This window comes from Mus caroli, unplaced genomic scaffold (genome assembly GCF_978045245.1).
Source record: "Mus caroli unplaced genomic scaffold, Mus_caroli_1 scaffold_14, whole genome shotgun sequence".
In the NCBI taxonomy this organism is placed as follows: Eukaryota; Metazoa; Chordata; class Mammalia; order Rodentia; family Muridae; genus Mus; species Mus caroli.
In genome coordinates this window covers 83,834,324-83,857,306 of record NW_028227269.1, presented here as the reverse complement: position 1 = coordinate 83,857,306, position 22,983 = coordinate 83,834,324, and the positions used below count along the sequence as shown (strand labels likewise).

The 22,983-nt window shown below is 45.9% G+C and overlaps 2 protein-coding genes across 3 annotated transcripts in view; one reads left to right on the top strand and one right to left on the bottom strand.

Annotated features, from left to right (window-relative positions):
* Nek9 (NIMA related kinase 9) overlaps positions 1–10,462 on the top strand; it is a 41,018-nt gene extending 30,556 nt beyond the window's left edge. Inside the window, exons 17-22 of the mRNA XM_021178833.1 lie at positions 200–370; positions 1,203–1,262; positions 3,187–3,419; positions 3,937–4,098; positions 5,900–6,106; positions 8,058–10,462. Coding sequence (XP_021034492.1) covers positions 200–370; positions 1,203–1,262; positions 3,187–3,419; positions 3,937–4,098; positions 5,900–6,106; positions 8,058–8,180 — 956 coding nt within the window. The 3' untranslated portion in view covers positions 8,181–10,462. The remainder of the gene's footprint in view (positions 1–199; positions 371–1,202; positions 1,263–3,186; positions 3,420–3,936; positions 4,099–5,899; positions 6,107–8,057) is intronic.
* Positions 10,463–10,488: 26 nt separating this feature from the next.
* On the bottom strand, positions 10,489–22,870 carry Zc2hc1c (zinc finger C2HC-type containing 1C). Of its 2 annotated transcripts, none has more exons than XM_021179046.2 (3): positions 22,756–22,870; positions 20,667–21,993; positions 10,489–13,596 (listed from the first exon to the last, which is right to left on the bottom strand). In XM_021179046.2, the coding sequence occupies exons 2-3, from the start codon at positions 21,972–21,974 to the stop codon at positions 13,324–13,326; spliced, it is 1,581 nt and encodes a 526-aa protein (XP_021034705.1). In that variant the 5' UTR covers positions 21,975–21,993; positions 22,756–22,870; the 3' UTR covers positions 10,489–13,323. The 2 variants fall into 2 exon arrangements, with proteins under 2 accessions (XP_021034705.1, XP_085686687.1); XM_085830561.1 differs by having other exon boundaries at positions 22,816–22,852.
* Between the last annotated feature and the right edge of the window lie 113 nt (positions 22,871–22,983).

Here is a 22,983-nt window from a genome sequence, read left to right as displayed (position 1 = left end):
ACTTGCCATGAAGTAGATTTTCATATTTGTTTGAATAAATTAATGAATGGTAGACATAGGAATGGTAGTCATTTTTACCTATATATAGAATAATTAGCTTTTCCCTCATTTAGTAGGGCTTCTTTCTAGTCCAAGGGTGTAACAGTGGGATGCCCGTGGGAAAACAGTCTCATTAACCTGCTCTTTCATTCTTCCCTAGACAATCACATCTTTGCCTGGGGTAATGGTGGTAATGGCCGCCTGGCAATGACTCCCACAGAGAGACCACATGGCTCTGATATCTGTACCTCATGGCCTCGCCCTATTTTTGGATCCCTGCATCATGTCCCAGACCTTTCTTGCCGTGGCTGGCACACCATTCTTATTGTTGGTAAGGGCTTCATCTCTGTGGAGTTGGGGTGGCTTAGACCAGATTGACTCACACCTAAGGTGCTAGTGGTGACACTGCTGGATGTGCTACTCTGAAGCAGAGGCTGCTTCCTCAAGTCTTGGGCTGAATAAAGATGTCATGCAGAGGGCTGGAACTGAACATTGTCATTTCCCACCTATCATCATCCACCGCTTCTTCTCTGTTGGACTGTTTTGTAACTCAGTCTAGCCTCAGACTCAGTGCTGAGTAGCCAGGAGCAACCTTGAGTTCCTAATCTGCTTCCACCTCCTGAGTTGAGGGGTTGCAGGCCTGTCCCACCACCATCTGTTTGGACCTTTTTAAAATGGAACAGTTTTGAGCTCTTCTCCCAGCATACATCTGCATCATAGAATCTGTTATTCCCATTTAATAATGTGTTGTCTGCATTTGTGTTTTCTTGAGAAACATTTAGTAATTCTTTTAAAAGAAAATTTCCAAATGCTTTTTGCATACAGAGTACTTTGAAATGCATGATAAAAGCGTGGCTTTTATAAACCTTAGTCCTGCACTGCCCTTGCCTAGTTTAATCAGGATCTCTGGGGCCGGGTGTAGGTATTGCTACCTTGTACAGCTTCCATGCTGCTTCTGGTGAGCACAAAGATAGAGAATTCCCAGTGCAGCACTGAGCACAGTAGCTCAATAGTGCTTCACTTACAAGACTTACTTCTAAATAGTGCGTTCTGAGTTACTGAGGGTCAGGAATGGCAGGGACAGTCTCTCCCCTGACCCGTCTCCTCCACCCTTCCTCCCAGTGTCTGTACAAAGTGCTTACCTGCTGCACATTTTTCCTCAGAGAAAGTGTTGAATTCCAAGACCATCCGTTCCAATAGCAGTGGCCTGTCCATCGGCACTGGTAAGCAGTGGAGCCCCAGGGAGCGGCTTGGTCTTTGGGTTGAGGAATGGGGTTAGGAGGGAAGGTTGTATTTTGGTGAGTGTTGAGATTTTGGCCTTGTTATCAGGGTGACTTCATCTTCTTGCCTGCATCACATATTTGTGATACAGTTAAGAGACTTGTTCCACATTGTAATGGGACATTTGTATTCCTTACCATCCCATGAGCCTTTACTTCCATAGTATTCCAGGCAGTCTAGTCTTTCTATAGCACTTGGGAGGCAGAAGCAAGTGGATTTCTGTGAGTTTGAGGTCAGATGGTGCATAGTAAGACCCTGTCTTCAAAAATCAAACAAAATTTACCTTCAAAATAGGCCCTCTGAAGGAAAAGTCAGTTACTAGCTTTCAACTTAGGAAAATCAGCCTAAACCCTCTGGTAGCTTTCCATCTGTGAGAAGTCATGGATGTGCCATTATTTCAGAATCCATCTTCTTATTTTGGGGAGACTTAAGGGGTGCTTGGCTCACTGCTGAACAACTTTTTACATAAGACAAATACTAATGGAGAACACTTCAATGTATTTGCCTGCCAGAGATGCACTAAGATTTAGAAAATAGACATGAATTCTGGTGATTATAACACATACCTTTATGTAAGCCTGGCATGGTGGCACATGCTTATCATCCTAACACTAAGAAGTAGAAATAAGGTCAGAGGTTCAAGGCCAGCCTGGGTGGCATGAGGATCCTTCCTGTCTCAAGAATTAAAATTTGTAAACTGGGTGTTGGTGGCGCACACCTTTAATCCCAGCACTTGGAAGGCAGAGGCAGGCAGATTTCTGAGTTCCAGAGGCCAGCCTGGTCTACAGAGTGAGTTCCAGGACAGCCAGGGCTACACAAAGAAACTTTGTCTCAAAAAGCCAAAATAAGGGGTGAGAAAGAGAGAGAGAGAAGGAGGAGAGGAGAGAGAGAAGGGGAAGAAAAAATGTAGGCCTATGTCTTAGTCAGGGTTTCTATTCCTGCACAAACATCAAGACCAAGAAGCAAGTTGGGGAGGAAAGGGTTTATTCGGCTTACACTTCCATGCTGCTGTTCATCACCAAAGGAAGTCAGGACTGGAACTCAGATTGGTCAGGGAGCAGGAGGTGATACAGAGGCCATGGAGGGATGTTCTTTACTGGCTTGCCTCCCCTGGCTTGCTCAGCCTACTCTTATAGAACCCAAGACTACCAGCCCAGGGATGGTCCCACCCACAAGGGGCCTTTCCCCCTTGATCACTAATTGAGAAAATGCCTTACAGTTGGATCTCATGGAGGCATTTCCTCAACTGAAGCTCCTTTCTCTGTGATAACTCCAGCTGTGTCAAGTTGACACAAAAATAGCCAGTACAGCTTATAAGATGGCTCATGATGAAAGGCCATCAAGACAATTTGAGTTCAGTCCTGGGACTCACGTGATAGAAAGAGAATTAACCTTTACAGTACAGTGTGTATACACATGCCCACATCCACACACATAATAAATCAATGTAATAACTTAAAAATACTGTGGAGCTGGAAAAACAATTCAGCAGTTAAGAGTGCCTGTCGCTTTTACAGAGAACTGGGGTTTGGTTCCTAGCACTCAAATGACTGCTGACAACCATCTGTAACTCCAGTTGCAGAGGATCTGACACCACCTTCTGGCCTCCAAGGGCAATGCATGTGCATGGTACCAGACATACATGCAGCCGAAACCACCCATACCCATAAAATTTTTTTTAAAAATCTTTTTAGAATAATTTTTACAATTTTAAATGCTACGTAAAAACAATTTAGTCTCAAATATTTGTTTGAACGTTCCACTTTGTGCAATTCTAGGACCTTCTGTGGGGATGAATGAGGTGTCAGATGGTAAATCTCTGTGGCCTAACAAAGCTCTTTCTTTCCTATGCTACACATCTACCAGTGGTTCAGAGCTCCAGCCCAGGAGGTGGCATTGGTGGCGGTGGTGGTGGCGGCGGCGGCGGCAGTGTGGGTGAAGAGGAAGACAGTCAACAGGAATCTGAAACTCCAGATCCAAGCGGAGGCTTCCGAGGAACAATGGAAGCAGACCGTGGGATGGAAGGCTTAATCAGTCCCACGGAGGCCGTGGGAAACAGCTGTGGGGCTAGCAGCTCCTGTCCTGGTTGGCTTCGGAAGGTAATGCCCTCGGAACAGATGCTTCAGATGAGCCTGTGACAGGAGCTAGTGAGGGCTGCCAAGCTCTCAGTTTCTAGTGCCCTACTAATTGAGACAGGAATCAAGGCTTCACTTTCCCACCTGTGAAGACATCTGTGTTTTGTTTTAAAACAGGGTCTCAGTTTGTAGTCCTGGCAGGCTTAGAACTCAAAGAGTTCCACTTGTCTCTGTTTCCCAAGTGCTGGGACTAAAGGCAGCCTGGAAGGAAGCCTCAGTGCTTTGCCTTCAAGATTCCTGACCAGCAGACAGTGTGTGTAGAATTGTGTTGGGGAAAGGAACCAGATACAACTTGCTGAACTTGAGCTAGCATGGCCGAAGTTTAGTTCCAGGTTAGGCAATATATGTGGTCAGCCACCATTCTGTCCCACTAGAGGGCGCTGCTGTCACAGCAGAGTGAAAGTGAAAGCTACAAAGACCGTGGGAGAAAGGAACTTGCTGCCGCCAAACTGGTGAGACTCCTTCTTGTCTGCCTGCCTAGGAGCTGGAAAATGCAGAGTTCATCCCCATGCCTGACAGCCCCGCTCCCCTAAGTGCAGCGTTTTCACAGTCTGAGAAGGACACACTGCCCTATGAAGAGCTGCAGGGACTCAAGGTCGCATCTGAAGTTCCTCCGGAGCCCCAGCGTGCAGCAGGAGCCTGGGTAACTGATAGTGGCTGTGCGTGCTTGGGCTCTCCTGGCTTCATCGTGTCCTCTCACTTTCGGGGCCAGTGCTGCACTGTCCTGGTAGCTGCCACTCTGCCTTCCAGCACCAGAGGGTCATTTCTTCCTCTCTTCCTCAGGAGTACTAAGCTGAACCCTGAATTTCCAAATGGTCTTTTTGTTGTGTTGGTTTGTTTCTTTATGGAACAGGTTCTGTAGCCCAGCCAAGGATGGAGGATGACCTTTAACCTCTGTTACTCCTGCCTCTATCTCCCAGATGATGATATAGGCATGTGCCACACACCCAGTTATGCAGTGTGGGGTCCAGCCCAGGGTTCTCTACTTGCTAAGCAAACTCTTCACAGATAGCCACGTTCCTAGGCTCCAAACTCAGTTTTAATGGCACCATGAGTGTTAGCTGAGCTGTATGTAAGAAGCAATGCCTGGAGTCTGCTGAAAGAACAGCACGTATACAGCCAGCCTGGGTAGACGTGAAACTGTAAATCAGTTCTAAACCAGAGGGCATCACAGATCTAGAGAAGCCACAGCATTACCACATGACTTTGTGGTTGTTTAATCCTTTGCAGCCTCAGCTCTGATGTCAAGCACAAAGCAGATACAGATTGAGTATCTCTTACCCAAATGAGTGGGACCCAGAAGTCTTTAAATCTCACATTTTGGTGGATTTTGGAATATCTGTATATACATAATGCTGTGTAAATATAGCTTAGAGGCCATTTTGTGGTTGGAGGTTATTTTGTGTCATATTTTAATACACCTATTCTGGACTGCCAGCCATCTATCTCAGGAGCTTAGGTGTGATATTTCCCTCATGGAATCGTGTCAGTGCTCACACAGTGTTGGACTTAGGAGCAGGTAGGCTTTTCAGGTTAGCGGTATTCAGCCTGTGATACAGAATGGATGAGTCCCCAGCTAGCATTTGCTAACCTGCTATTCATCTTATTTTTATTTATTTTACTATTATTTTGCTTTTGAGGCAGGGTTTCTCTGTGTGGCTCTGGCTTCCCTGGAACTCACTCTGTACACAAGGCTGGCCTCAAACTCACAGAGATTCGTCAGCCTCTGCCTCCCAAGTGCTAGGATGACAGTGTGCACCCCACACCTGGCTCTGACCTGCTATTTTTAAAAAGTGTATATGGAAGAAAAATCCCAACTAGAATAACTGAAAGCCTTCCCAGGAGAGTGGCAATAAAGCCCTTAAAACCTGAGAGTAAGCCTTTCCCCTCCTGGGTTGGCCTTCTTAAATTGTCTTGTCAGTGTTCTTCACAAACTCTTCTCAAATCTCTGACACAGTGGGACCAACTACATTGTATGAACCTCACTCAGGACTTCACTTCAGCACTTTAAAGTAGAACATATTAAAGTAAGAGTTGCCGGGCATGCTGGCGCATGCCTTTAATCCCAGCACTTGGGAGGCAGAGGCAGGCAGATCTCTGAGTTCCAGGACAGCCAGGGCTATACAGAGAAACCTTGTCTCAAAAATCAAAAACAAAAAACAAGTAAGTTAAGAGTTTTGTAAAATCCTCCCAAATAGATGAGCACTAAGCACTGGGAGGTCCCTTGTCCTGTTAGTACCAAGTGCCACTGGAATTCAGGTTTTTTGTTTTGTTTTGTTTTTTGTTTGTTTGTTTGATTGGGTTTTTTTGGCTTGTTTGTTTGCTTGCTTGCTTCATTTGCACCTATTTTTACGTATTTTTGTATTATCTTGTTGGTTAACGGAAAGCTGTTTGTACTGGGGAGCCATGGCAGACCCTGTGCATTATCTCCTTCTTGTCCCTAGCCCCCTCGGCTGAATCCTGCAGTGCCGTGTGTTGGGAAAGCCTTGACCTCTCCTGCTTGTGCGTGCAGTGCTCTGCAGGTGGAGGTTGACAGGTTGCAGGGTCTGGTGTTAAAGTGTCTAGAAGAACAGCAGAAGCTCCAGCAAGAAAACCTCCAGATGTTTACCGAACTACAAAAGCTCAACAAGAAATTGGAAGGAGGCCAGCAGGTGAGAACATCCATTAAAAGAGTAATTGAATTCTAAATCTGCTTTGAAAGGTCACAGAAACAAGCTGCAAAGTACTAAGTAGACTTAGTTCTTTGTGACTCCCTGTCTCTCAATGATGGGACTTTGTACTTGATTCCAGGAGCCTTGGACCTATCTAGTTCATTTTAACACCTAACTTCTATTGGTTTTTTGTTACTAATTGTTTGGCTTTTCTATTTTTATTGTGAAACTGTTTAAACATTATAACAAACACCCATATGCCTACCATATAGGCTCAGTAATAACAAATTACTTTTTTTGGTAGGTATATATACATTCTTTTATTCTCTTTTTTGGTTGGATGGTTTGTTTTGTTTTGAGACAGGGTTTTCTGTGTTTCCTGGCCTTCCTGGAACTCTCTGAGTAGACCAGGCTGGGCTTGAACTTGGGAGATCCTCCTGCCTCTGCTTCCTGAGTGCTGGAATTAAAGGCGTGCACCACTACTGCCTGAGTACATTCTTTTTTTTTTTTTGGGGGGGGGGGGGAGGGAGACAGGTTTCTCTGTATAGCACTGGCTGTCCTGGAACTCACTTTGTAGACCAGGCTGGCCTCGAACTCAGAAATCCGCCTGCCTCTGCCTCCCGAGTGCTGGGATTAAAGTCGTGCGCCACCACGCCCGGCTGCCTGAGTACATTCTTATTCTAACCATTTTATTTGTATATTTGTGCAATAGTGGGAATTGAATCCAATATCTTACACATGGTAGGCAAATGCTTGATACTGAACTACATGCCTAGCCCTTGATGAACCATTTTAAAGTAGATTCTTTTTTTTTTTTAAGATTTATTTATTTATTGTATGTAAATACACTGTAGCTGTCTTCAGACACACCAGAAGAGGGCATCAGATTTCATTTCGGGTGGTTGTGAGCCACCATGTGGTTGCTGGGATTTGAACTCTGGACCTTAGGAAGAGCAGTCGGGTGCTCTTACCCACTGAGCCATCTCACCAGCCCTTAAAGTAGATTCTAAAAAATGGCTTAAGGTTGGGGCTCAGCTTAGAGGCTCAGCTAAGAAAAGCACTTGCCATATAAACCTGACAGTCTGAGTTCAGTCCCCAGAGCCCACAGTAGTGGGGAAGAGTTCCCTCCCTCCCAGCAGATGTCCTTCTGCCTGCACTCAGTGGCATGAGCACACACATGCTCTTTCTGAAAACTAGAAAGTAGAATTGCTGCTTTCCTGGGCTCAGGTTAAGTAGCTTGGGAAAAGCATTCTGCATATGATGCTTCTGGGTATCCCTTCATCTCAGCTCAGCTAGAAGGGAGGGACGAGTCATTCCTTGGCTTTACCATTCACCCCTAATGTGAGTTTGGACTTCTTACTTTGTGACTACAACCTACTGTGTAAGGTTGTTTTGGAGATTAGGAGAAACAATGTCTGAGAAACACTTCAGAAGGTTATATTGGCAGCTGTAGCACCCACACACCAAGATTTTTTTTATCCAGGACTGGTGGAGTGGCTTGGTTGGTTGGTTGGTTGGTTGGCTGGTTGGGTTGGGTTGGTTGGTTGGTTGGTTGGTTGGTTGACTGGTTTTTATTTTTGTTTACGAGGCAGGCTCTCACTTGGTAGCCCTGGTTTGTCTAGAACTCAGTATGAGACCAGGGAGCCTTCAGACCCATGGAGCCAATCCTCCTTCATGCTTCTGCCTCCTGCGTGCTGGAATTAAAAGTGTGCACTGAGACCCCCCAGCCAGTTCACTTTTCATACTACATCCCCCAAATGCTGTAGAGCTAGACAAACCAGAGCAGCTGTTGCTCTACTGCCTAAGTGTAAAGATAGAGCCTGTTTCCAAGGCAGTGCCGCCAAGCCTTCCGTAGACTGACAGCAAACCCCGAGAGGTCAGACGCTATTGAAAGCAGTCTGGTGAGGTGGCCAGGCACTGTAGCTAATGTGGAACTGCTTTGTCTGCACAGGTGGGGATGCACTCCAGAGGAACCCAGACAGCAAAGGAAGAAATGGAAATGGATCCAAAGCCTGACTTAGACTCGGAGTCCTGGTGCCTCCTCGGAACAGACTCTTGTCGACCCAGCCTCTAGTCTCCTGAGCCCACATAGCCCTCAGGAAACTGGGACCCAAAGAACTTCACCGCACACTTACTGAGTGCAGAGAGCAGCTTTCCTGGCTTTGCTCACTCGCAGACACAGAGTGCAGGGCAGAGGGAGGCTCGAAAGCACTTTCCTTGTTCATTTGGAGAGTGGCATTGCCTTTTAGATAGGATCTAGGAGTGATTTTACTGTGTGGGAGAATGGAAGGGTCCTGTGGCCCCGGCTTTGTCATCAGTGTTGCCATAGCAACAGCAGCTCTGTACCTCATCTTTCGAGCCCACCTTTGAAGAGGAGACACAGCACTCACCTTAACTGCACTGGCAGCAGCTCATTTTCTGTGTATCACTCTCATCACTAACTGGAAGCTGCCGTGGGATTTAAGCACCAGGCATTGCACATCTGGATGGATGAAGGAAAATGTAAACATGGAGTGGGCTGCCCAGGGTCCTCCAGAGAGTGCAAAGTATTCATGCCCTCTCAGAAGCCTGGAGTCCAAGAAAACTTAGTGGTAGCGTCAGTCTAGAGCTTATTTTCAGGAAGTTCAGTTACTTCGTGCAGCTGGGTGATTCATGAGAAAGCTCGGGTTGCTTTCACCATGGATGTTTGACGCTTCAGTGAGGAGCAGAGAAAGGGCAGGCCCTCATCACGACGGCCGGACTCTGGGGCTACAGTCAGTTCAGGGTGGGGGTGCCTCCCTCCAAGACACAAGATGTCTACACCCTCCTCGGGGAGTATGTCGAGCTGTGGGAGAAAGTCAAGGGGGAGGTAACCCTTCCTACAGTGCCTTGCCTTGCTGTCTGGGAGGACCTCAGTGATACTGAGGGCTCCTGCCCCTGTGGAGGCTTCTCTGTACCTCTAGCATCATGGCCGTAGGGGTCTGATTGGGATGAGCAGCCCTGGGCACTCCCTGGATTTGTCTAGTCAGTATTTTTTCCTTTGGTATGTTTTGGAGCCATGTCATACCCAGTAAATCAGTATCATCTTTGTACTTGAGAAGCCCAAAGCCAGCACCAAATCCTTGGGGTCACAAAAGCTTGACAGGTAGAACCTGCCAAGCAGGAGGGAATTGGCTTCAAGCTCATATCTGTGTTCTTGTTGAGAGGAGCAAGCTACCTTCTCCAAAGACAATGTATGTCCTAGAAGAGAAACCTTCTAGGCCGGCAGTTGATAGTTTCCCTTAAATGTGAGCCTTGTGCTTCCACCAAGTCTAATGGATGGCTTGTGTTTGAGGCCACAGCAGCTCCTTTGATAAGTACCACATCCTCTGTGCTACACACAGCTAAATTAATATTGTTTCCTTTAACCAAAAGAAAAAAAAAGGTTGCCTATCTCTTTTAATATTTCAGGAGAAATTTTGCCATTTCCTTAAGCTAGTGGAATAGAGGCTGGTGCTGGGAGGAAGTCCCACCTCTGAGGATGGGCAGCTCTGTCCAGTGGCATCATTGATGTCCCTTGTTTTCTCAGTTCTGAGAAGCACAGTACAGTGGTACTGATTTCAGCACTGAGGCTTATTCCTAGAATAGGGGAAAGCCCAAACCTGACGTAAGGTTACAAGTTCTAGGGGTCTGGCAGTAAACCCTGCAGAGAGTTTTGGTTCAGTTTGGTCAATGCAGCTTGGTTTTCGTCAGGACTGGCTGGCCTTTCAAGGTCCTGTATCCTTATGCTTACCATCTCAGCGGGCCTGAGAGGCAGGGTTTAAGGTGTTCAGTATGAGCATTGCTTCTGCTCTGGAGCTAAGGGGTTTGGGCATGTTGCTGACTGTGGGGTGACAGTGCGTGCTGAGGCAGGCAGGAATCCTAGGGAGCCGTGCTCAAGTAGAGCATGGTGGTGGTTCTCTAGTATGTCCCTTCGGGAAGTCTAGGTTTGCTATTACTCTAGCTGAGATTCTAAGTTCTGTGCCTTAGAGACAATTTGCACTTTCCAGAATTGTGCCTAGGACAACCATAAGATGTTTTTCCCTACCAAACAGCTATGCAAACAAAAACCAGTTCAAAAGTCACAACCATGCACTGGGTTGAGTAACAGTCACGACAGCAGAAATGTCTTCAAACGGTTTCTATAGCTAAATCTTCGTAAATTGTCCTGTTTATCCTCTATGCAGTGCTCTGTGTTTGAAGCTTGCCGCTAGTGTTGCTTTGAGTTACAGTATAGCCTGCATTTATCCTCTGTGCCAACACTTGGCTGAAGAGCCAGCTTATTGTTAGCCTGAAGCTGGGAAGGATGAGGATGGAGTGGTGTGGCATTTCTGTTTTAAATAAACGTTTAAACTCTCAGCGAGTGCTGTGTTTGAGTAAGCCTGTCTACCACCTCAGTCACCAAAGACGGAACACCCACAGCTCTAGGCCTTGGGAAATCTCTAATTCTGTGAGTCTTCTATAAATAAATAACTAAAAGTGTTCTTTAAACAGAAATGACACAAGAGACATTACACGGAAATAATCTCTGCTGTTTTCCAATCTCATTCTTGCCAGGAAAAAAAAAAAACAAAAAACAAAAAACAAACAATTTTTTCCCCAGAAGTTTGTAAAAATTTAGAAAGTGCAGAAGAAGGGGGAAAAGCCATTAAAGGAAGGATTGTCAGCGGGTCAAGAGGGGCTTGCTAGGCACACAAGGTGACCAGAGTCCACACAGCTGTGTGTGGTCTCATACACTGGCGTGTGCATGCCTGCACTCATACATACTATGGGCATACATAATATTGAGAAGAATCAGAGTTCTACACACCTCCTTGGTTCTCATGGGGAGACTTTTCCAAGTGATCATGCCAGTTTGTCTATAAAACTTTCTCAAGAAAGCTGAGTTGAGCTTGGTCTCCTTGGCACAACAGCTGTTGCTCTTGGCTGAATATCGCACTAAAGTTTAAAGCAAAAGGCTCCTAATGCTCAAATTTCATCTGGTTTGTTATCTATTCAGAAACATTTATGATGGGAGGAACAGCCAAGGAAAAAAATATGTATTTTAGAGAAAGTTACTTATATGAGATCCCCAGGCCTCAAAGGAAGTACCAGTCATGATAGCAGGAGGCAGGGTCAGGACTCTGAGATGCCCTGCAAAGCCAGAAGTCATTTATTGCCTCGGTGATTTACTGCCGACATAAATACGCTGGTCATTAAACCTCACGGGTCATGGGCTTTGAGGAGGAAGATCTACATCCCAGCTCTGCTTGCCATCTGTGTAGTTGTGAAGAAAGATCAACTGACCTAAAGCAAATGCTGACAAGAGGCACTGTGCTGTGTGAACTAGGAAGTCTTAGCCCCAACATGTCTGCACACATTTCAAAATGGAAAGAGCTAGCTCGGGAGTTTGACTGCGAGAATTTCCCAGAGCTTTGGAACTTTAAAATGTATAATGTTTACGACGTGTGCTTAAAGTCCATGGACATTGGCAAGCAGAACCTGCGTGATCTCTAGTTGAGCTTGTAACGGGGCCCTTCCCTCCCCCGGAGTTGGAGCTAGCTAAATTCCCAAGGCTGACAATCAAGGTTGCAGGGAATACAAAGACAGGGCTGCTTGTTTTCTCCGTGGTGCCTTAAAAATGAGTAAGTGCCACGTCTGGAGAAAGTCCTACACACACTTGTTCCCTCTTGAGAGCTCTAACCTATGACTAATAACATCATAATGGATCCCAAATCCTTACGCCCAGGAGGCCCAGCAGATGAGGCAGGGAATCTGGTTCTGTCTGCCATCATTCCCTCTAGAAGGAGCAGAGCAGCAGATTTTGAACTCCTTCCAGTGTGCCCCGTGTAGGTTGCTGCCCAGTGTTTCCACAGCCTCCAGATTGCCAAAACATGCTCCTACCCCAGGGTCAGAAGATCATTTGAAATGCTTTGTAACATTTATGAATGTTATATGAATGGGGTGGGGGTGCTGGAGAGATGGCTATGAGGGTAAGACCACTTGTTGCTCTTTTAGATGACCTGGGTCCTCAGCACACACATGGTGACCCACAACCATCTGCAGCTCCAGTGTCTGGAGATCCAAACACCCTTCTGACTTCTGCAGGCACCAGGCATGCACATGGTGCATATACATACATGTGGTCAAAACACCTGTAAATCATTTTAAACTCTGAACATCTGTGGGGATGCGACCTTGTGATTTTTTTTAGCCATGGCGTATTTGTTGCATGGAATAAAGGACTTTGTGTACTCCTCAGTGAACTTGCCTGGGGGAGAGGGCGTGTCAGGTTAAAGACCCAGTGGTCCTAAGAGCTTAAGCAGCCATCCTTCTTAAGCTCCCCAAATCCATTAGTTAAAGGCCTAACTTGAAGTGGGCACTCTTCCCACGGTTAAGAAGACCTGATCCCTTTCAGAGTTTAAAATAGAAGCAGGACTATGTTCTGATCTCAGGGCCATGAAAAACAGTGAGCATTGTCCACACTTGCTTAGAAAGGCTCTGCTGCCTCGAGGCAGACAGCCACACAGTTATATTTGAAAGGATACCAGTCACTTCTTCCTTCAACATAGGAAACACATTTAAAGAGAACAAGTACAGAGAAGTAAAATTGTTTTCTACCCACCCCTACTCTGTGAAGTGCATGAAGCTATTTCATTATACAGTACACCACAGGGAAGGGTTAGGGTACCCTGGCGTTCCATACTTTTGTTGGCTTTCAGCCAGGACCGTGGCCCATGGAGGCCAAGAACAGACTTCCATTATGAGTACCTCACTGCACAGTCGTACTGCCTTTTATAAGAGTTACCATCTGTGTGACAGTAGTACTCTGACCCCACTCTCTCTTCTTTATATCCCAAATTTCAAGAGCAAGAAGGGCTAACGGAATCCCTGGATGCGTGCCGTGGCCAGGGGATGCTGATAGGGGCACTTCACCAGCACAAACCATGGTCAGGCTCAGGAAAAGAGAGCTTTAATGCAGCCTCACTACCCAGGGTCCTCACCTACCAATTCTTCAGGCAAGAACAATAACACTCAGCCAAAGTTCTGATTCAGTGAGAAGCTGGGGCTTCCATTTGTCTCCCGCCGCGTAGCAGTGGCTCCCATCACCGGTTGGTTTGCCCCGCAGGCAGATCCTGAGCTCTGGAGAAGTTTATCTCCCTGCTTCCCATCCCTTACTCTCTGGTTTACTGCTGAAGGGAAGCACAGCCTGAGTGGGGTTGGTTTCTGCCGTTGTCTGCTCAGCTGTCGTGCCTCCTTGGCGGCGGCGGACGGTTCTTGATGGTCTTACACTTAGGTATGTGGCGTTCAGCCACCTTGGGAGCAAAGTGGCGGCTGCAATGAGGACACTGGACATAGTCTGGGTTGTCTGCAGGCAGGATGGAAGGCAAGTCTGAGGGATTGCCACCTCTGGCGATTACCTGCTGGACCCGTCGTGCGTGCCGGAGGGTACGGATAAAAGACTCGTGCTTCTGTCTCCAGGTGCTCTTCCGAGGGGGAGGCGGAGGTTCAGCCTGTAGTGTAAAAGGCACATTGAGCCCACAGTTGCCATGGATCATTCCCCTTTCTGGGGCTCCATTAGAACCCATGGAAAGGGCCTCAAGACCAAAGAAAAACGAAAAGGTGTTGAGCAAAGCATGGCCCAAGAGCCTGCAAAAAGGGCTCCTACCTGGAGGCAAGGCAACCCTGAGAGGAGGGAGGTGTGGGGATGAAAACACACCGAACTTAGGACTTCTCTCCTACCCTGTATATATCCAGGTGCCTAGCACCCCAGTACCCTCTCACGAGAAGAAAGGCCTCTCTCTAAAGAAATTGAACTAGATAATTTTTTAAAGATAATTTTTTAACTTCAGGGGTGTGTGTGTGTGTGTGTGTGTCTGTGTCCTGTGTGGGTAAATGCCCATGAATGGAGGGCTGGAGAGGGTGTCTCTTGGAATTACAGGTGGTTGTAAGACACCTGAACTCAGGTCCTCTGAAAAAGCAGCAAGTACTCTTAGCCACTGAGATGGCTGTCCGGCCCCTAGATGTGTTTTAGTTTGGAAAATCCAGTCAGGAGAAGGAACAGAATTCATCTCAGTGCTGGTGGTGGGAAAGCTTGAGCTGCCTAGCAACCATGGAGACGTCAGGCTCCTTTCTAAGATCAGCTCCGAGAATATGAGTAACTAGTAACTAAAGGATCGTGGGAGGGTCCACAGTTCCCTGGACTCACCCAGTGAATCAGAAATGAACCTTCCAACACTGACTTGAGGGGACCACAATTACAGGGCTATTTCATAACTTCAGTATAAAGTCCTTTGCTGAATGAACTCACTAAAGCTTAAATACAAATGAACAGCAAGGGGTGCTGGTGCACACCTTTGATCCCAGCACTCAGGAAGCAGAGACAGGAGGATCTCTGTGAATTCAAAGCCAGCCAGGACTAAAGAGTGAGACCCTGTCCAAATCAAAAACAAAGAACAACAAATGAAGAGGCAGGGATTGTCAGATCCTTGGTGAGAGCTTATCTAAAGAGAAAGAGTCCCGAAGTACAAAAACAAAAACTCAGGAAACTGAAAAAAAATAGTTTTAACAGAAAAATATAATATCAAATATCACGTCCACGGTATAGAAATGGCTCAGCAGTTAAGAGCACTGGCTGCTCTGGTAGAGGACCCAGGCTTGATTCCCAGCACCCATGTGGTAGCTCACAATAGTCTGTAACTCCAGTCTCAGGGGACCCCATGCCTCCTCCTGGCCTCCTTAGGCAAAGCATACATGCAGGCAAAAACCCCATGTACATAAAAAATAAATTGTTTAAAAGAAGACTTTGTCCATAAAAGGAAAACACTATGAAAAGTGAACAACCAGAGAAACACAACAACTATAAATTAAAAGCCTGATAGTCGAAACTCAAAAAGAAGCATTGCAAAATAATAAAACCTTTCAGAATGGGAAAATGAGACCAGATGGAAAGGAAAAATAATCAGAAAATGAGTCCAGAAACTCAACATGTGAGCAAACTTGTTTCAAGGAGGACAGAAAGCCCAAGAGAAAGTTATTAAGGAAATAATATAATTAACATTTGTAGAATTAAAGATTACAAGTCTTGTAACTTGAAGTGGATTACCAAAACTTCAAAATGAGACCTGCAAAACCTTAAAACTGCAGAGTAAAAACCCTGTTAGTGTCTGGAAAGGAAACAGAATTGGTTTCATAAAGTGAAGAAGTCAAAACAGCATGCGATTTCTCAACAGCAAACTGGATGCTGAAAGAAATAATGTCTTAAAGTTCTAATAAAGTGAGAAATCATGAAATATTTCTCCTTTTATAACTTTAATTAAATGTGTTCTTTGACAATTAAAAAAAAAAAAGCAGCCTTATAAAGAGCCAGGCATGGAGGCAGAGGCAGGCTGATCTCTGAGTTCCTGCTAGCCAGGGCTACATAATGAGGCAATGTGTTAAAAGCAAAGTTCAAAAAAAAAAAATCGTTTTCCACTGAGATTTCTATACCCAGCTAAGTCTTCACATAGGAAGATTTCTATATCCAGCCAAGTCTTCACATAGGAAGCATGTATATAGATGATTTCTTAAACTCCATGAATAAGAATATGCTGATTGCATATCTCGTGGTAAGCTTCCAGCCACACAAACAGGGAAGCAAGAAAGGAGACAGGATCTAACACAGAAGAGAGGCAAATGGACTCCAAAGCCAAGGGATGACCACTCCATAGAGAGCAAAAGGAGAAAGAGAAGTTTCCAGAATTTGGAGGAAAAAAAAAACATCTCAAACTATTAAAAGGTATCTAGGGACTGGAGATATGGCTTAGTGGTTAGAGCAGTTACTAACTGCTCTTCCAAAGGTCCTGAGTTCTACTCCCAGCAACTACATGGTGGCTCATGACTATCTGAATTGGGGTCCAATGCCCTATTCTGGTTTGTCTAAAGACAACAACAGTGTACTAGCATATATAAAATAAATAAATCTTTGTTTTTAAAGGGTATCTGGACACTTACAAAAAAAACATTAACAAATACTTAACATCTAGTTGGCTAGGGAAAATTTTAAGCATAGATTCATGGAAAATGAACGAGATGAAAACTAAGTAATTTACATCAAGGACATATAGGCAAGAGCAGAATTTGCTCATCAGTGAAGATGTAGAACTTCTGTCCTGTAAGCTCCCACTGTTTTAAATCAGAACTGTGCTCAGCCAGAGTGGAAGGGAAAATAACAACAGAGAAGGCAAGGGGACGAGTTCCCTAAGCAGACATCAGAGAACATGGGAGGTTGGTGATCAAGGAAGTGAGCATATTATTTAGAAACATGGAAATGCATGCCAGAAGATATCTCACACAGCTGCGGACACGGGTGGAGAACTGAGAAGGATGAAGTAAGACTGCATTGTGATCATTTGGTGCATCATGGGTTTTAAAATGTGTGAAACAAATTATTTAAAACAAAACTGGAGCCAGCAAAATAGCTCTGTGGGTGAGATTGCCTGTCACCTTATGCCCAATGACCCAAGTTTATCTCAAGAGCTGTAAGGGGGAATAAATAAGAGAACTGGCTCTCACAAGTTGTCCTCTGATTTCAATATGTGTGCATGCACACTGACACACACAAATGAAATAAATATTGATCTTTAGGAGAATTTAAAAGGGGGCTGGAGAGATGGCCCAGAGGTTAAGAGCACTGTCTGCTCTTCCAGGGGTCCTGAGTTCAATACAGAGCAACTCAATAGTAGCTCACAACCATCTATAGTGGGATCAGATGCCCTCTTCTGGCACGAAGGTATTCATGCAGATAGAGCACTCATAAGCATAAAATAAATACATTTTTAAAAAAGAATTTAAAAAAATGGGGCTCAGAACTGAACAAAGAATTCTCACCTGAGGAATACCGAATGGCAGAGAAACACCTGAAAAAATGTTCAACATCCTTAATCATCAGGGAAATGCAAATCAAAACAACCCTGAGATTCCACCTCACACCAGTCAGAATGGCTAAGATCAAAAATTCAGGTGACAGCAGATGCTGGCGAGGATGTGGAGAAAGAGGAACACTCCTCCATTGTTGGTGGGATTGCAAGCTTGTACAACCACTCTGGAAATCAGTCTGGCGGTTCCTCAGAAAATTGGACATAGTACTACCGGAGGATCCAGCAATACCTCTCCTGGGCATATATCCAGAAGATGTCCCAACCGGTAAAAAAGGACACATGCTCCACTATGTTCATAGCAGCCCTATTTATAATAGCCAGAAGCTGGAAAGAACCCAGATGTCCCTCAACAGAGGAATGGATACAGAAATTATGGTACATTTACACAATGGAGTACTACTCAGCTATTAAAAAGAATGAATTTATGAAATTCCTAGCCAAATGGATGGACCTGGAGGGCATCATCTTGAGTGAAGTAACACAATCACAAAAGAACTCACACAATATGTATTCACTGATAAGTGGATATTAGCCCAAAACTTAGGATACCCAAGATATAAGATACAATTTGATAAACGCATGAAACTCAAGAAGAATGAAGACCAAAGTGTGGACACTGTGCACCTTCTTAGAATTGGGAACAAAACACCCAGGGAAGGAGTTACAGAGACAAAGTTCGTAGCTGTGATGAAAGGATGGACCATTTAGAGACTGCCGTATCCAGGGATCCATCCCATAATCAGCTTCTAAACGCTGACACCATTGCATACACTAGCAAGATTTTGCTGAAAGGACCCAAATATAGCTGTCTCTTGTGAGACGATGCCGGGGCCTAGCAAACACAGGAGTGGATGTTCACAGTCAGCTATTGGATGTATCACAGGGCTCCCAATGGAGAAGCTAGAGAAAGTACCCAAGGAGCTAAAGGGATCTGCAACCCTATTGTTGGAACAACATGATGTACTAACCAGAACCCGGGAGCTCTTGTCTCTAGCTGCATATGTATCGAAAGATGGCCTAGTCGGCCATCAATGGAAAGAGAGGCCCATTGGACTTGCAAACTTTATATGCCCCAATATAGGGGAATGCCAGGGCCAAAAGAATGGGAATGGGTGGGTAGGGAAGTGGGGGGCGCTATGGGGGACTTTTGGGATAGCATTGGAAATGTAATTGAGGAAAATATGTAATAAAAATATTAAAAATCAAAAAAAATTATTAACTGATCTTTAAATCAATTTGTGGGGAGAAGAGAAGTATTCTTCTGCTATTTTATAAACAACAAATAAAATAAATACATGTTGAAAAAAAAAAAAAAAAGCCCTGTTGGTAAAAGGTAAGAACAAGGAACATATCAAAGGGAAGAACAGGCTTGACTTGACCAGGCATATCTCACTGAAACCAAAGACAAAAGAACTGGTGTTAAAGATGGCAGCCAGGGGGGCTGGTGAGATGGCTCAGTGGGTAAGAGCACCCGACTGCTCTTCCAAAGGTCCAGAGTTCAAATCCCCGCAACCACATGGTGGCTAACAACCATCCGTAACGAGATCTGACGCCCTCTTCTGGAGTGTCTGAAGACAGCTACAGTGTACTTACATATAATAAATTAAAAAAAAAAAAAAAAAAAAAAAAAAGATGGCAGCCAGGAACCTTAAAAGAATTCAGCCAGAAGGATCTTCAGCCATGTTTCCATTCTGTATCATACTGAAATATCCCTTACTACATTAAGCTCAAAGTTGTGTGTGGGCTCCTGCCTCATGTGCTAACAGTGTACGTGCCCTATGTCTGCTGGATGTTATATGGAAATTAACTGACTTAAAGGTCCTCAGAGTATACAGGAAAAATGACAAGGGCCTGCAGCCACTTAGCTCTCAAAGGCACAGAACTCAGGAGAGACTTGAGACCCTCCCAGGATGGAGCGCAGCTCAGCCCAAGTCCTTTCTGCCTTGTGTCCCCAGTGCAGCCAAGGACCTCAAATGGGTCTGCTCAGAGCTGGGGGTGTCCTGCAGCTTCACTGCTACTATATTTAAGGACTTAAGAAACACAGAATACTTTCGATGATGGCCCCAAGTCAATTATTATGAAAGGCCAGAGGGAATCCCCAGTGAATTACTGGGTTGACCAAAGGGAAGAGAATAGTAACTGGCCATCCTGTCATTATCTTGTTGTCATTCTTGTTGGAAGCTGGGTCCTAGGGAGATCATCTCGGAACGTGGGAGAGACATTCTTGTGGTGATCTCTCAAATTGTACTGAGAGAAAACACTGTAATTATAAGTTACCCTCGAACATCCATCATACCAATGTGCTTTTTATAAAAGGCTCTAGCAAGGGAACATTTAAACTGTAAGGTTCTGAGAAGAGAGAATTGGAAACTGGGTGTGGTGGCCCGTGCCTCTAATCCCAGCACTTGGAAAGCAGAGACAGGTGGATCTCTGTGAGTTTGAGGCCAGTCTGGTTTACATTGTAAGTTCCAGGCCAGCCATCAAGGAGGGGAAGAGAGGGGAGAGAAGGAGGGGAGGAGAGAGTAGGGAGAGGAAGCCATGAGGACACATTTCTTTTGGGAAGAAATGAAAACAGAAATAGATTCTAATTTTTTCCCCAGACTATTAGAGTTACATTGGGCCTTTGAGGCTGTCTAATATGGGTTATTCCCAACATTGAACTTCTTAGTCTTTAATATTTTTCTCTAAATTCATGACCCCACAGAAATTACAGGCTTAAGATGTTGTTCTAATTCATTCTAAAATAATGTTGAGAAACTCTTAATTTACAAACCAAGTGGCACAGTGCCCTTGAAGGTTGGTTATGGGGCAACCATCTCCAGGTGGCTCTAAATTAGCCTGTAACTAATTAACTGGGCTAATTTAGCCTGAGCTGGTTCCACTTGGGTTTTTTAAAGTGAGAGATGTTTTTGAGATATAGGGGAAAAAGTACTTTTATCTCTATAGTATTAATACTCTAACTAGTGGGTGGAGGATTCAAACTAACATGTGTTTCTTGAATTTACTAACAAAGGACATCAAAGTGGAACTAATTTTGAAAGAGCCTGCTGAGAATGGTAACAGATGGAAAACACAAGGAATTCCCCAATAAATCAAGAAAATACACATTTTATAGTTTTTTTAAAATGCAAGTTTTTAAGTGTAATTTTTTTTTCCTGCAGCAAACACAAATTCATTTTTATAATAATCAAAAGGACATATATTTTGAAGTCTGGATTTTGGGGTCAAAGTTAAGATTTATCTATTGGCCCCACTTCATAAAGGTGTTAGGAGAGTAACTCGCAAGAGCTATTGATTAGCAATCTACTATAGATCTACTACCCATGGGTCTCTGAGGACATCACTGAAAGATAAGAATCTACTTAAACTGTCCAATGTGTGTACAAGCATGTGCGCGAGCGTGCAGACACGTATCCGTTTAGGGGAAGCCTAGGCCTTGGTTTTTGAATGAATGTAATGACATTCCCACAGACACAATAAGATTCTTACCCTCACAGAATTGTGAGGCTCCTACACGAAGCTCTGACTAGAGAGACTGGCAAACAGAAATCCTGATTCTCCCCTCCATCCTACACTACCCCAGTTCCCACAAGCAAACCGGTGAGGACATAGCAGGCCATTCCACGCACCCCTGCACAGAGTCAAATCTAGGAGGCTTTTATTACCTTGGCTGTGGCTGGTCCCCTCCAGTTCAAGTACTGCTCTAGTTCTGTGCCCTTCGCCCGAGCCCTGGAAGAGTCAAACACTTTTCTTTTGGACCCTTGCATCTTGCCACAGACGGTGGAGTGTCTCTGCAGCCTGAGGGAAAGAAACGAGCGTCCACAGTGGCTGCACTTGGCCAGCTCTGGCTCTTCTGTGGAGGAGCCAGACCCAGAGGAGCCTGGTGTCCCGGACCGACTTGACTCCTGCAGTGTACTGCCCAGCTCCTCTGCCGGTTGAAAGAACGTGTCTGCTGAGGGTCCTGCGTCTTGGTCTCGGATTTTACTGTTACTGGCCATCAGTCTTTCCCTTTTGAGCTTTTGGAGTTCATAATCAGAGAGCTGGTGTGGACTGGGGTTTTCCTGAGCCTGCTCACAAGTTTGATCCTCTCCCTTATTTCTACTGAATACCTCAGACCTGAACTCTGGGGACAAGCAGGGTTTGTGTGGGGTGTCCTGGTCACCATCTCGAACCCTCCTTCTAGGTAGTACCATCCTTTGTAGCTCCCTGTCTTCCTGGAAAATGGCCTGTTTCTTTTCCTGCATCCTTCGAAGACCCTCCTCTGTCTTCTTCAGCTTTTCTCGTAGGAGAATCTCCTTTCTGCGGATTTCCTTCTGTAAACTCTCCCCTGCAGCTTCGAGCCTTTGGATCTGGGTCCACTCGGTCCTATGGAGCTCTGCCACGACCTTCTCTGCCTGCACAGAGGCAAGAAGAGATGAATTCACCCAGCTCCTTAAACCAAAGCTGTTGTCTGAAAACTCACTTGAGTCAGGGAGTCTTGGGTAGCCATTCTGGTCCCCGTCTGCGCCTGCATCACTTGTACTATGTGACTTCCGGTGGGCCATGGGTTTCAGTGGGTATGCCCGATCCACTCCCACTCGTTTCCTCCTAAAGGGAATGAAGTCCTGGTCATTTGCTTTGGGATACCGGGGTGTCGGGCTAGACAAGTAAAACAGACCCTTTCCTTGGCCCTGGGCATTGTTCCCTGAGCCTGGCTGCCTGATTCCTGCACTGTGGGGACAGGAGTGCCTTCGGGCTTTTGTGTTGACGTTCCTTTTGGGGCGGGTGGAGACCTCATCCTCCTGCTCCATCTCTGTGTTGCTCCAAAGCTTCGGCTGGAAACTATTCCTCAAATGTCCCATCGAGGGCCGCTGGGAAGAGTCACTTTGTTCGTAAGGGTCGTGCTTAGCTGAGTGGAGTCCAGGAGCTTCTGTTTTATTATGTGGGAACATAACGCCCACAGGCAGATGTGGAGCCAACTGGAGACCAGCCATTCAGTGCCTGGACCGAAGCCTAGGGGAGATTTAAAGCAGATACATCTGAAGAATTTGTCTGAGGTTCACTCCCGGCTGCTAGAGTAAACGGTTTGTCCATTTGCCCTACCCACGTTCCCTTTAAACGTTTCTCGGGACTGTGGTGTTGGCTCTGCCAGGACGTTCTTTCAATAAGCATTTAGGGAGTGATGGTTATGTGCCGGGCCAGACATTGCTAAGCCCCTAAGAATGGACGTGACACAGGTGTTCTGCCACTGACTTTCCTCCAGGCCTGTGTAGATGACCTGCTCTATGCCATTTATGGAATGGGTGGGAAAAGCTTTAGATCGAAGGTCGTCCGTGACACAAAACAGGCATCCTGCTCTTACCAGCCCCGGGTTCTTGTAAATTGCAGAGGCCGCTCCGAGTCCAGTCCCACAGTTTTACAGGGTGAGAACAGTGGCCTGGCGACAGGGCCTGGCCCAAAGCGCTCCCTGGACTTTCCCCCTGCTACAAACTACAAAGAGCACGGGCCGCCCGGGCCTGAAGCAGGTGCCGGGCTGTCAAGCCCTCATGCAAAGATGCTCTACGGCTCAAACCGCACCAGGCTTGTAAAGAGAGTGTGTTGGGGGAGGGGGTGACAGACACCTGAGCGCCCCCAGCCCGCTTTGGATCCGGAACTCCAGAGTCATGTTCTGTCCCAGAGGGTCAAACGGGAGTCCTTACTGGGACCCGGCCTCTAGGGATAAACTCTCACTCTCCAACCCCTCGGGAGGTCTCAGTATCTCCCCTTTCTGCGTACCTGAGGCGCTCGGGGGCCGCTCCAGCTCAGGGAAAATCCCCAAGACCTAGTTTTCCACACCTGACTAAACCCAACCGCCGTCCACGCAGGCGCTCTCTGTCCACCTCTGTTATCCCGTTGCCTGGAGACCAGAGCACCGCCTCTGGTTGAGAACTTTTAGCACCAGATGTGCGCAGGCGCAGTCCACAAGCAATCCAAAAGCCGCCGGGGCAGATTTGGGGTGGAGGG